The sequence below is a fragment of the Macaca fascicularis genome, chromosome 20 (assembly GCF_037993035.2).
Source record: "Macaca fascicularis isolate 582-1 chromosome 20, T2T-MFA8v1.1".
NCBI classification, from domain to species: domain Eukaryota; kingdom Metazoa; phylum Chordata; class Mammalia; order Primates; family Cercopithecidae; genus Macaca; species Macaca fascicularis.
The window spans coordinates 76,513,373-76,526,504 of NC_088394.1; the positions used below are offsets into that span (position 1 = coordinate 76,513,373).

Genomic DNA, 13,132 nt, shown 5'->3' on the forward strand with positions numbered 1-13,132 from the left:
ACAAGGAAGAAATCCAGTGTAAAAGCCCCTGCCCTTCCACAGGTGCTTGCCCAAGTGCAGCAGTCACAGTCCTGAGAACGTGCCGAGCTGCCTCAAGAGCATGAGCGTAATGTCAAAGGTGGGTGTTTACCTTCCAATAAAATCAAGACGTGGAAAGAAACATCCTGGAGTCTGTTCCTAAAAAGGAACAATTCACAATAGCTGTGGGGCCACAATGGACTATTCTCTTTTGAAGAGAGAACTTAGGGTATTATCCGGAAGCCTAAGGACTCCGAAAGCCTAAGGCTCCGAAAGGGGGATTCTTGGTGGAGGTAGGGCGTCCCCGGTGAAGACCCATAACATTAACCAACAACCCACTCTAGAGCTAAGAAAACAACAACAGAAACAGAGTGTAGTCACTGACTTGTGACTCTGGGCGAGTCATTTAATGTCACAAAGCCACAATCTTCTCTGCTGTCCAAAGGCATCATGACAGCACCAAGCTCCCAGCACACTTTGCAGGGCTGGGGAGGCAACACTCGGCCTTTTCTCTGGGGTTTCAGGGCTTGGCCCTGTCACCTAAGGGGTGCTTCTCTGGCAGTTTTGTGGGGTCTCCTGTGACCTATGGCATCTGCTGGCAGATGCCCCCAGTGGACCCCGGGCAGACCTTACTGAGGCAGGCACAACACAGAAGGCCCAGCACCCTCCCTGGCGTGCCAGGCTTGCAGGGGCCACCCCACGCCACTGCCATGGCCTCGTCCCTCCCCTCTCCCCACCATCCTCACCAGGACCCAGCCACACTGACCTGACCACACTCAACCCAGGGCCCGCCAGGCCCACTCCCTTCTCCGTCCTTCCCTTCATGCATCCTCTGCCTGGAATTCTTGCCTCTGTTCAAATGTCACCTGCTCAAAGGGGTCCTCTCTGAACAAGGTGGGACCTCCTTTCAAGACACTGAGCTGGGGAATAGAAGGTCTGAAGAACAGGGTTTTTGTTCACTCCTGGACTCCTGGTGGGTATGGCGAACTGGGCACTTAGTGGATTTGCAGCATTTGAAGAAAGGGAGAGAAAAAGGGAGCGGACTGGCTAGAGGGGGCTGGAAGGAGGGGAATCCCTGAGAACCTTGTGAGATCCAGCTGGGACCCGTGCTTATGAAATAAGTATTAGCCCATCGGAGCTGAGTTCAGAGTTCGTGGCTGCTCTGAATAGCAGAGGCTGCCTGAGAGTCCACAGGGGAGGAGCCGTCAAAGGAAGCCCAGATGCAGGGGCATGGCACCTCCAACGCTTACTCGGACCAGCTACACGTTCTGAACCCCTCCCTGGTCCTGACAGCCAATCTCAGATTCACCCCTCATCTGAGGGATGAATTGAGGGACCTATTTACTAACAGGCTGGGTTTGGAGCACATACAGTGGAACCAGCCAATCCGTGCTCAAATCCCACAACTGGCATTACCACTGCATGCCTTTAGACAATGCAATAAACCTCTCTAGCCTCAGTCTCCACATCTGCAAAATGGGGATCACAGCTGTCCTGCCAAGGGTGTGGACTGCATTGACAGCCCAGCCCAGCACAGCACACAGCAAGTGCTTCCTACGTGCCAGCTGTCATCACTGCTCTCCCCTGTCCAGACTTGCTTCTGGATGTTGGTGTAGAATCTGACCACAGCTTACAGTGGACTCTGCTGCCTCCATTGGACAGTGGCTGTCTGCGCCACCTGGTGACACAGCTAACTTCTCTGAGCTTAACGTTCCATCTGTAAGATGGAAATCGCAACCATTTCCACACGGGGTGGAGACCGCTTTGTGTTCACTGAATCCTTTCCCTCTTCTTGCTGGACATGCACTGGGCTACATCTCCCAGCCTCCCTTGCAGGCGCATGTGGCCGGAGGCTGAGTCATGGTCGATGGCACATGAGTGGAGGTGAAGATGCCCCTGCAGGCCTGGCCCATGAAGCCCTACAGGGCGATGCTTCTGGCTCTCTCTTCTCTCCCATTGGCTGGAAGTGAGGGCACATCTACTGGATGGGAGACACCTGGGTCCCCAAATAGTGTGGGTGACTCCTACATCTATGCTGGACCACACAAGAGTAAGAAGGAAAGTTTTGTTGCTCAAGCCACCGAGACCGTAGGCTGCTTGTTACAGCACCCAGCCAATCCTAAGACACGCCCTCAGGGGGCTGGAGTGAGGAGTACTTGAGACACCATGCAGAGTGCATGGGCCATACACTGACATCATCGCCATCTTCTCAGGCCAGGCTACTCCATCCAGCACTGATGGCGTGGAGGATCCGAGGCAGCCCAGCCAGTCCTCAGGCTGACAACACCCTCAGGTTTCTAGCCCCATGAAGAACCCCTAAACCCAAGGGAGAGGAAGGATCCTGCTGGGATCCGAATCCAGGTATCACAGGAGGCTTACCAGTGCGACGCCCAGGATCTGGGGGAAGGTGTAGGAGGAGCAGCCAGCAGGCGTGAGGCGGATGGTGGCGTAGGGCGTCTGGAACCAGGCCTTCTCACTGGCCCACACGATGTCACAGAGGGGCAGGATGGAGGCGCCCAGGCCCAGGGCTGGCCCATTGATGGCCACCACAATAGGCTTCTTAAACTGGATAAAGGCCTTCACAAAGTCCCTGGGAGAGAGAGAAGACGCTCTTGAACAGGTGTCTACAGCTTGCCAAGCCCCACTGGAACCCTTGACTCTCCCAGGTGCTGTGACGCACCCTCACGTCGTCAGGGGTGAGGTACCAGGCAAGGGCCTCATTGCCTGGACATGGAACCACCAGCTGTCAGATTTTCTGAGGTATACTGATGGGGTCACTGCATGTCCCGGTGTGCTCAGATTGCCCCGGTTCATGCCCCGTGTCCTAGCACAGAACCCAGTTACCATCTCCTTCCATTCTCAAAAGCCATCACTTAGACAGTAAGTTACATGGGCACCCTAGATATTGACAGAATTTATATAGATCCTAAGGAAGTCAACCCGAATGTTAAGGTGCAGAACCAGAACCAAAGGGAAGGTGTAATAGGGAGGCATATTTCCACTCAAAGAGAGAAACAATGTTCTAACATCTTTGGCCAAAGGTGAACGAAGTGGCTTTGTGGGGTATGAATTCCTCATTCCTGGAGGTATTTGCATTTTAGCTCAATGATTATGCTGGGTGCTGCTGTAGGGGGACTTCAGATGGTGGGTACATGTTGGGAATGATGACATTTCAAATTTCTTTCAAAAATCAGACCTAGGATGGTCAGATTCTGAATTACCTGCAGGGATGCCAGAGTCATCAAGGGTGGTTCTAAAATGCTGAATACAGTCTATGTGTTAGCATGGCTCTGACTAAAATCTGTAGGCAGGAGCCAGAATCACGGCTGCAAGACGGGGCAATATTTTTTCTCCCTGCCCTTCTGCACTGAGCAATGCATGTACCTTTACCAATTACACAGAGCCATCAGCAGTGACCTCTATTTTCTTTGCCTCAGAAGGCTTTTTGCTTTTTCCTAGTTGCTATGTATGATCTATAAAATTTTAATATTCATCTGGACATGGAGGAAAGACACAAGATGTGTAGTAAAGTGTGCATCCTTCATTACTCTCAGAGATATTAGAAACTGTAAGAATTCGCAAGAATAAAATCCAAATGCCCATGACCTTGATCTGACCTTGGCCTGCCTCAGCTTACCTCTCCAGGTTTCCTTCACATCACTCTTGCCCCCGCTCACTATGCATGAGCCACACAGGCCTCTGAGAGTTCTTAGAAAACACCATTATCAAAATTTGCAATCACCCTAACTAATTATTTGCTTGTTTTGGGATTCTTCCTCCCCTTTAGCTCCTTAAGGACACCCAGACGTCTGCCTGGGGCACTGCTCGGCTTTCATCAATATTGGAATTAGCACTCAGTAAATAGCTGTTGAGCAAATACATGAGTCTCCCAGAACAAGAGCAAAGACTGCAGAGGTGTGGCAATGGTGAACCAGCTCTTCACCAAACCTGTTTTCCCTCTTCTTCCCAGGGCTACTGGCCGGCCACATTTCCCATCTCCGACTGCATGTGGCTGTGACCAAGTCACCAAGTGCTGGCCAAACAGGATGTGAGCAAAAACCCACCCATACCACTTCCAGGTACACACCAAACCTCCCACCATGGCGTCCTCCAAGCCCACTCATCTTGGTGAGCACAACAGTCCTGGAAGACATTTGCTGAGCCACAGGATGGAAGAAGTCTAGGTTCCTGAGTCACAGGCTGATGATGACATCTATTTTAGGCTTATGTATCTGAGAAGTACATTTCTATATATGAGGTTTACTTGTTACATCAGCTAATCCTTAACTAATACAAAAGTCGAGGCTGGGCACGATGGCTCATGCCTGTAATCCCAGCACTTTGGGAGGCTGAGGTGGGAGGATCACAAGGTCAGGAGTTCGAGACCAGCCTGGCCAATATGGTGAAACCCTGTCTCTACTAAAAATACAAAAATTAGCCGGGCATGGTGGCGGACGCCTGTAGTCCCAGCTACTTGGGAGGCTGAGGCAGGAGAATCACTTGAACCCAGAAGGCAGAGGTTGTAGTGAGTCAAGATCGGGCCATTGCACTCCGGCCTGGGAAATAAAGTGACACTCTGTCTCAAAAACAAAAAAAAGGTCGAGCTGATTTATCTCTTCTCAATCAATACTGTTCCTTTCCCCAACTCTTATCGAAAGTTGTGGATATCATAGTGACATACTGGGATCGGATTCAACTGCGAGAAAGCCTACTTAATGTTCTGCCGGGGTAGGAGGTATCTTACGATCTATGTAAGTCGTCATGAAAGTATGCGCCTCTGACTCAGGCTTGAGGCATCACACTGCCTGTGATAGTGGAGTTAGCTCTCAGTCCCTGCTGGTCCCCAAAAGGTACTACTTCAGAGAGGGAGTCCTGGCTCCATGACTTCTGATGCTTGGTGTTCCAGTGGCCCAATTCCCGACATCATTTACTTCCTAACCTGTGGTGAGGTTTTAGGTTAGGTCACTGGTTTTTGCAAGTGCTTTTCACTGAAAGCAATTTGGGGTCTGCAGGGGATATGGACATTTTTGTAGAATCCTTGGGGGTTTGGATGATTTTTGTCAAACATTCCATTCCTGAGTGACCTCATACAATTCCAGAGTCTTAGATCTCAGAGGTGGGAAGGACTTTAGGACTCATGGAGCCATATCTTCCACTCGGTGCAGAATTCCCTTCATAACATCCCAAGGATGCATCACTCTGCCTCTGTTGGATATTTTTAATAAAAGAGGGTCCACGCCTGTCAAGACGGCCTCCCTGCCGTGGGTCTCTCTGATACTGTTGCCACCTTAGCTCCATCAACCACATGACATCCTTCAGGAATGGACTGCAGCCCTTGTGACTTTCCAGAGCTTTCTTCTGCAGGACCCCAGAGCCTCTCACTCTGTGGTTTCCAACCTGAGATCCATGCAAGGGAATCAGGGAAGCAAGGGAAAGGGGAGCAGGCATGCAGAGCTCTGACCCTCTATCCCAGCCCCTCCTGTGTCATCCAACCCACCCCACACTTCATTTCCTTGATATGAAAATGTCACCTGATGTTTAATGAAGGCCACCCCCCATCCTCTTTCTCTCACCTCGGGCAGTAGATCTCTATCACTGGGAGCCAAGCAGCAAACAGGATATTGCATTACGGGCCCTGCAGCTCAGATATCTGATCCTGCTGCGATGGCGGGGCTGCGTGGGGAAGATTGTACCCCGCCTTCCCCCACATCCAAGGCCATCAGGCTGACCTGACCCGCACAGCTTCCTTTGCTCTACCGGAGCCCTGTGGCTTCTGCCTGACAAAGCTGCTGGGCTGCACTGATGTGGCAGAAGGAGCAAGAACTTCAGCATCTGAAAGACTCAGAGTGAAGTCTCAGTTCTGCCCCTAACTAATGGTGAGACCTTGGACAGGGTGCCTGGTCTCTGGAGCCTCATTTTCTCCCTCTGCAAAATGGGAAAATCAACGATGTTGCCCCAGATGGGGAGTTGAATAAGAATCAAAGGAGACGTTCCATGCAGGGTGTCAGCCTAGTGCGGACATGCGGGGAGCACGCCATCCCTGCTGCTGCTATTATGGGGAATGCATCTGCTGGGGAGGGTGGACAGAGTCCTCATTCAATTCTCAGATTGGTCTGTGATCCATTCTCCTAGGCTACAGGTGACCCAGAAGCAAAATTCTGCTCACAGGAATGTCTCAATTTCCCCTGGAGCAATCGGCATTTCTCTTGTGACCCAGTTACCCACTCCCTTTAACCAGAGCCATGGAGGAGAACCCTCCCCCAGCCAAAGCTCAGAGCCAAGTCAGCCAGTACAGAACCAAACAGTGACCACCATCCTGGGGCCCCCAGAGAGGTCCCCAGCAGGCCACCCCTTAGTCTACAACCCACCCCTTAGTCCAGGGGCCCACTCCCTGGTCTCAGACTCAGCTTAGCTAGAAGTCACGGCTGGAAGTACCAGCAGCAGTGACAACAACTGTAATAATAAGTCCAAGTACGTATTAGTGCCAGGAATAGCCCAAGTGTTTCACATAGAGTATCTTTTTATTCTCCATCCTAGCAACCCACCGGTGAGGCCAGTACCATCATTTTGATTGTTCCCATTTTCTGGATGAGCTAATAGGCTCAGAGAGATCTGTGACACACCCAAGGCTCCACCACCAGCAAATGCAGAGGTAGCTTTGAGCTCAGGCAGCCTGCTTCCAGGTGCCACATGGGCAGCTGCTAGCCAACACTGCTTTCCTGAATACCTTGTTTGAACAAGCCACCTCGTCACCAGAGCTTTCCTCTGCTGGACCCCGGAGTCTTCCCCCACAAGTTCAGAGGAGGCAGCCTCTTTTCAGGATGGATCCGGGAGAGAGGCTTCTGAACAAACCACCTGAGCTCTCCCCAAATCTGCTAGTTCATTCATCAAACATTTGCAGAGTGATGAGTCCCAGTCATCAGTCCTGGTCACATGTATGCAAGTTTTCTTTAGGCAAGGATGACGAGGGGGTGAGAGTACCACTCACGGGGTGCCAAGGCCATGCGGCACGCCTGGTCAGCCCTATTAGGAGCGTGTCCCAAGAGAAGAGATGGGGGCAGTTCAATGTCCAAAAAAACATTTTGGCCCTGCTAGATTTTGAAGGAAGTTCTTTCACAAGAGATTTCTTGTAAGTATCACCTAGAAAACCGACAGGAGCGGGCGCAGAACTTGCAGCATGAATCAAGCTCCTTTCAAAGACAGTGCACTTCCTTCAGGACACCCCTCTGGAAATCCACAAAACATTATCTGCAGAATGCTTCGCGGCCACCTTTTGTCCCCAACTCCAGAGTGTGGCCTCCAAGGCAGCACTCCCAAGCTGGGAGAGCTGGAGATGCCCTGAAAGAGTTTGGTGCTGATGGGCGAGCCACGGTCTCTTTTTAACCCCAGGAGCATCTGTCTCTACACGGCCACATCTTCTGCACCTCCATCCATCTTTGCTTGTGGTTCTCACCGTTCTCATGCCTGTATCACCTCCTTCTTCACCCTCATCCCCTTAATAACCACCTTTTCTCTCTTGCATAAAAATAAGAATCTTAGGTTTCTCTTAGTGCTTTCAATCAGTGATGCAGAAATCTGGTTAGCACAGGGCAGGTGCTCTCAACCCTGGCTGCCGCTGAGAACCACCAAGGACGATTCACATCAAAAGATGCGCTGGCCCCACCTCAGCCTAAATAACCCAGAGTCCCCTGGGGGTGTTGCCAAGCATCTAGGTCTTGGGAATGCTCCCTTGGGCCTCCCTGTGCTGTCAGGGCTGGGGACCAGTGGTCCAGGGGACATCTTCTTTCCCATGCCCTCATCCTTGCTAGCTCACGAACTACCAACTTCTGCTCCCTTTGAAGCATCAAGAAGAATTCCTCCTGCCTCCGCCATCTTGCCCTGTGCTCTGCCTAAGGGGAGCTCACTTGCCCGCTGAGATGGCAGATGTCTGAATTCCACTGGCCGTGTTTCCCCAGAACTACTCAGCGGGGAAAGTCAGGAGCCAGTTTGGGCCCCGGCCCCAGCCACGTTCTCCTACAGTTGATGTTTTCAACCCCATCTGCCTCTGACATCTCTTTCTCCATGAATATGGTTCTCAAGAGTCCCGAGATGCGTAGATATCACGCTGCAAACCCCAATGGGTAGAGGCTATGGGGAGAGGAGGGAAGGTTTTGCCCCTCAGCTTTGATACATCCAAGACACAAATGCAGGGACAGGCCAGAGAGATGCCACCCTCACCAGAGAGACTGGGCGTGCAAAGCCAGAGGAAGGAACCATTCGGTGGGGGTTCTGGGGAAATCCATCTGAGACCTGACCCCCTGGATACCCTGTTTCTGTTCAGCTTCCATCCCTTCAGTGACCCAGCTGCAACACCTTATTCCTGCATGCAGGAATGACCCCCTCGCCCACCCCACGCTGGGACAAGCCTCATCACTGTCAACTCAGGGCTGGCCTGGGAGTCCCACCTTGCCTGCAGCTGTCTGGGAGAATCTGTAAATAGACCCATCATCAAAGGTGAACAGCTGCCCACCAGAAGGAGCAGCCATTGAGGATGCTGGGCGAGGTCAGGATGGGCCCTTGCCTGAGAGGAGAGCCTGAAAAGATGAGGCTCTTTGAGCTGCTAATGATTTCCTTCCAGGCTCTATTAGTTTCCCAGGCAATAGTCACCACAAACCTGGGGGCCTAAAACAATCAAAAGGTATTCTCTCATAGTTCTGGAGACCAGAACTCCAAACTCAAGGTGTTATCGGCAGGGCTGGTTCCTTCTGGAGGTTCTAAGGGAGAAGCTGTGTCAGGCCTCGCTCCCAGTTTCCAGTGGCTGCTGGTCATCCTTGGAATTCCTTGGCTTGAGGCTGCATGACTCTAAGCTCTCCCTTTTCTGTCATATCACCTTCTCCTCTGTCTGTGTCCCCTCTTACGAAGTAAGTTCTCTCTGCGTCTGGCGCCCACTCCAACCCAGGTTGATCTCATCTCAGGACTCTGAACTTAATTACATCTGCAAAGAGCCTTCTTCCAAATATGGTCACCTCCACAGGTTCCAGGGATTGGTACATGGACATATCTTTTGGGGGCCACACTTCAACTCACTACAAGGGGTCTGGACGCTAATGAGCTGCGTATGCATGGAGTGAAAACCAGGGGCTGTGTCAGCCAGGTTTCCCTGGGCTTCTGGAAATCCAGCTAAGGCCTCCACTGAAATTTGTAAACCAGATAAAGACCATGACTGAGGCTCCACAGGTCACAAAAACGGGCACTCGGTTCTCTGGGTGGGCTGTGGTGGTCTCATGCATGAGAGAAGCACGCTGGAAATGCTGCGGTCCCCCTTTGACACATGGAAAGGCAGTAGCGAGAGGGCATAGCTGGGACCAGGCAAAGCGCAAACCACTTGGGCACAGCCAGGAAGCCTGTGCCTCCATAACCACAACGCCTTTCACATAACAGTGCCCAGGCTCATTATGTCTCTTCTGGCAAGAATTCTGCAACAGCAGACATGGGTATTTTGGAGTAGGGGCTCCAATGGCTGCTTCACCCTGAAGAGGGACTCAGAATTCCACACACGAGTGCATCCCAGCATCACCTCTTGGAGACAACACAACCCCTCAAAGCCCCCTATAGCCACGTGGGAATCGGCCTCCCTGTGTGTGGCTCTTCCACAGAACTATGGAGACTGGAGGCCCCAGAAAATCCCTGACTTACAGCCTGAGGCTCTGTGACACCATGTGGAATAAATGTTCCTTCTCATGTGACCAGGGGCATTCCTGAAATGTGACTTGTCTGATTCCTAAGCAAGATACAGCAGTCCCTCCCAGGTGAACACTGGTTGACAGCTGTAAACCAGCTAAACAGCCATAGTGTCTAGAAATGACACTCACTTGCTTTTGATATACTAATAAAGAATGGGGAAATAACTACCCTTCGGTGTCCCAAAAAGGTTCTCGTTGTTGAGTCACCCCCAGGACTTTCGCCCAGGGGCAATTAGAAAGGGGGGAATACCCTGTATCCCGTTGGGTCTGCAAACACACAGCTGCCCAGGGAACCCCTCCATCAACCTCCCCACTGCTGCGTTACGGCAGTGCTGGGACACACAAACAACCAGACAACCAGACACTCTCCCCATCAGGCAAGGGGCGGGAGTAGTGTGGATAACACATGGCCACGACCAGACTCAGGCCTCGATAGCAAATAAAAAATCTTTCTGATCAAAAGAATGAAAGTGGGATCTAACCTAGAGGGCAAAGCAGCCCTAATTTTGGCAGGACTATGGTTATAGATAAAAATACAGGATGCTCAATTAAAATTTGAATTTCAGATAAACAACCAACATTTCTAAAATGTAAGCAGGTCTCAAATATTGCACAGCATGTACTTATGCTAAAATTAAAATTCCCGGTTGTTTGAAATTCAAATGTAACTGAGCAGCCTGTATTTTCGCTTGGTAATCCTAGGCAGGATCCCAAGGTGCGGGAACAGGAGCACAGCTCACCTGATGGCTTCTGCAATCCGAGTGCTCTCCTTTCGCCGGTCGCTGGACAACCGGCCAATTAGGTAGGAATAATCCAGGCCGCTGCAGAACACGCTGCCCACTGCGCTGAGGAGCAGCAGTTTGCTGTCGTCTGTGGCTGCGTTGCAGAGCGCTCGCCGGACTTCTTTCATGATCTGCCGGCAGAGATGAATTTGCAGGGATGTTAAGTGACTGTCCTGTAAGCCTGGGGCTTTCAGACAGCAAGGCAGCCAGAGGCCTGACCCCCTGAGGGGAGAGGCCAGGGAATCTGCTTCTGCCTGTGCAGGGAGCCTCCCCTGAGTACAAGCATGAGTCCAAAGCAAGGAGAAAAACACTTATCACAGCCAAAGCCCTCCAGCACCATCCCCAGAGCAGGCAGAAGAGTGCTAATAAGGAGGCAGTGTGGTCACTGGCTGCGGATCTGGAAGCCTGGCCTGGAGTTGCTCAATCCCTGGTAAATCTCTGCAAATCTTGTTCTGGCATTTGCTTATTTAGCCCTTTACAAGACGTGGAAAAAATCCGTGCACAGCCCAAGTAAGGGATGTAAGCCATCTCTAGATGACTCAATTTGATTATTATATACCCTTGCTCATCTTTCATCCAGCTAATACCCCTCATGGTTTGCAGGTGCCACATGGCAACTGGGCTTTGGCATCAGATCCAGACCTGGGTTTAATGTCCCACAGGAGTTCCAAGCCCCTGGTCCAAATTCTGGCTCTGCAACTTACTAGCCGTGGGACCTGAGCCATGCTGGTTATTCATCCTCAGTGTCCCCATCTGTAAGTGGGTGGACCCACTCTCAAGGTCTCCAGCGAAGAATAAGTGAAAGGAACGGTTATGCTATGGCCACCTGCAGGTTCACATTCCTGGGAGGTAATGATGAATTCTGGATAAAAGGCATTTTGTTCCTCCTCTGCATGCCAGTTAAGGTGCCATCTGACATGGAAGAACTGTGCTGGCCACCCTGCCATCATGGGACAAGTTCCCCTTATCTCCTGTATGTGTCTCCTGCATGTATGCCCTAGGATTTTTAGGACTCTATGACCTTGTCTTGGGCAGGTGGAGGGCAGGACAGAATTTGGGAGACAGACACAGGTGCCCTCGGTAAGTGGTCAGACCAACAAGTGCTACCTTAGCAGTGAACATGTACTGCAGGCCAGGTACCCTGCTACGTGGGCTCCAGCCTCCCCAGCACCAGTGAGTAGGCACTATTCTTACTTCCAGACCAGGAAACAGATGCTAGAGAGGTCGTGACACTAGTCCACGGCCACACAGTTGGTAAGTGTTAAGAGGTGGATTTGAGCCCTGGCCTGGCTCACACAATGCCTAGTCTATGCACTTTGACACTGCAGATTCCCACTGTCTGGCCATCGCCTTTCATTCATGGAGAAGGAGGGCAGTCAGCCCCAGAGCAAGCAGCCAGCCCAGGGAGGGACAGGCAGGGGTGGGGCAGCTACGAGAGCCCAGAGCTCCCAGTTACCACCCTGCAGCCTTCTTTGAATGTCTTGCCTGGGCCAAGCGCATATTCACCTAATCACCTTTGCACGTGCCAATCACCCCACCCCTTGTGGGATTGCCCAGGCTCCTTGATTCTGAAAGTCCTCCTATGACCCACCCTATTCTCCTCCCCCTATTCTCCCTTGCCCAGCACCCCCATTTGTTTCCTTCCTTTATCATACATTTACCTGTCTTACCTACTACTTATTTGTTTCCTGCCTTTTATGTGTCCACACTTGCTCAACTGTTATTTTAATAAAGAAAGGAATGGCATCTCTCTTATTCCCCACTGTATACTCAGAGACTAGCACAATGCCTGGGATATGGTGGACACTCGATATCTGCTTGTTTAATCACCCTCATTAGCCCCTTTCCTCAACTTCAGAAGAAAATTAGGCAGGCTGCTTGCTCACCCACCTAGAAGCTTTTACAAGGCCAACTCAAGGCCTGTGAAAATCATTTAAAAGACTGAAGAGTTTGCCACCAAACAGTGTGCACCCCATGAAGGCTAACTGTGTTTCCGCTCTTCAAAGGCATGCAGCCAGGCTGTTCAGCTCCTCATCCCACAAGGAACTATTTTGGATGAGCCTGAAGGTTACAGATTACTTGCCCATGAGTACTTACACCCCCAACCCCTCATGAGGTGGGCATTATTATTAGCTCCATTTTACAGAAAAGGAAACTGAGGCTCAGAGAGAAACATGACTTTCTCAAGGCAATGTGTCAGGAAGTGGCAGAGCCCGCGCTAACGGACTGGCCGGCTCCAAGTTTCCTGCTGAGATGGTTCAGGCTCTTTCTGCCCCAAGCACTTTCCAACTTCACTGCTCAAAGTGTGGTCCTTAGAACAGCAGCATCACACCCCTCAGGAGGTGGCCAGAAATGCAGAGTCTAAGGCCCCAGCCCAGACTTACAAGGGGTTCCAGAAGGTCAACATGGGCCTCTGGGGCTATGGCTGGGCACAAGCTCCACTTCTACCCCACAACATCCGGGGTAATCTGGAGTGAAATCATTAGCCTCTCCTGGTCTCTCTATCTGTAAAATTCAGAGCTACCTCAGATTAACCAACAAACAAGATGCAAGTAGACTGCTTAGTGCAGTGCATGGCGCATATCCTGCAAGATGTCCCCTTTTATATAC

The 13,132-nt window shown here is 51.3% G+C and overlaps 1 protein-coding gene across 2 annotated transcripts in view; it reads right to left on the minus strand.

The window, feature by feature from the left end:
• Positions 1–13,132, minus strand: part of CDYL2 (chromodomain Y like 2) — a 204,509-nt gene that overhangs the window by 12,267 nt on the left and 179,110 nt on the right. For both annotated transcript variants that reach the window (XM_045382564.2, XM_065537397.1), the window contains exons 4-5: positions 10,481–10,653; positions 2,398–2,608 (exon numbers count right to left, since the gene is read on the minus strand). In XM_045382564.2, coding sequence (XP_045238499.1) covers positions 2,398–2,608; positions 10,481–10,653 — 384 coding nt within the window. The remainder of the gene's footprint in view (positions 1–2,397; positions 2,609–10,480; positions 10,654–13,132) is intronic.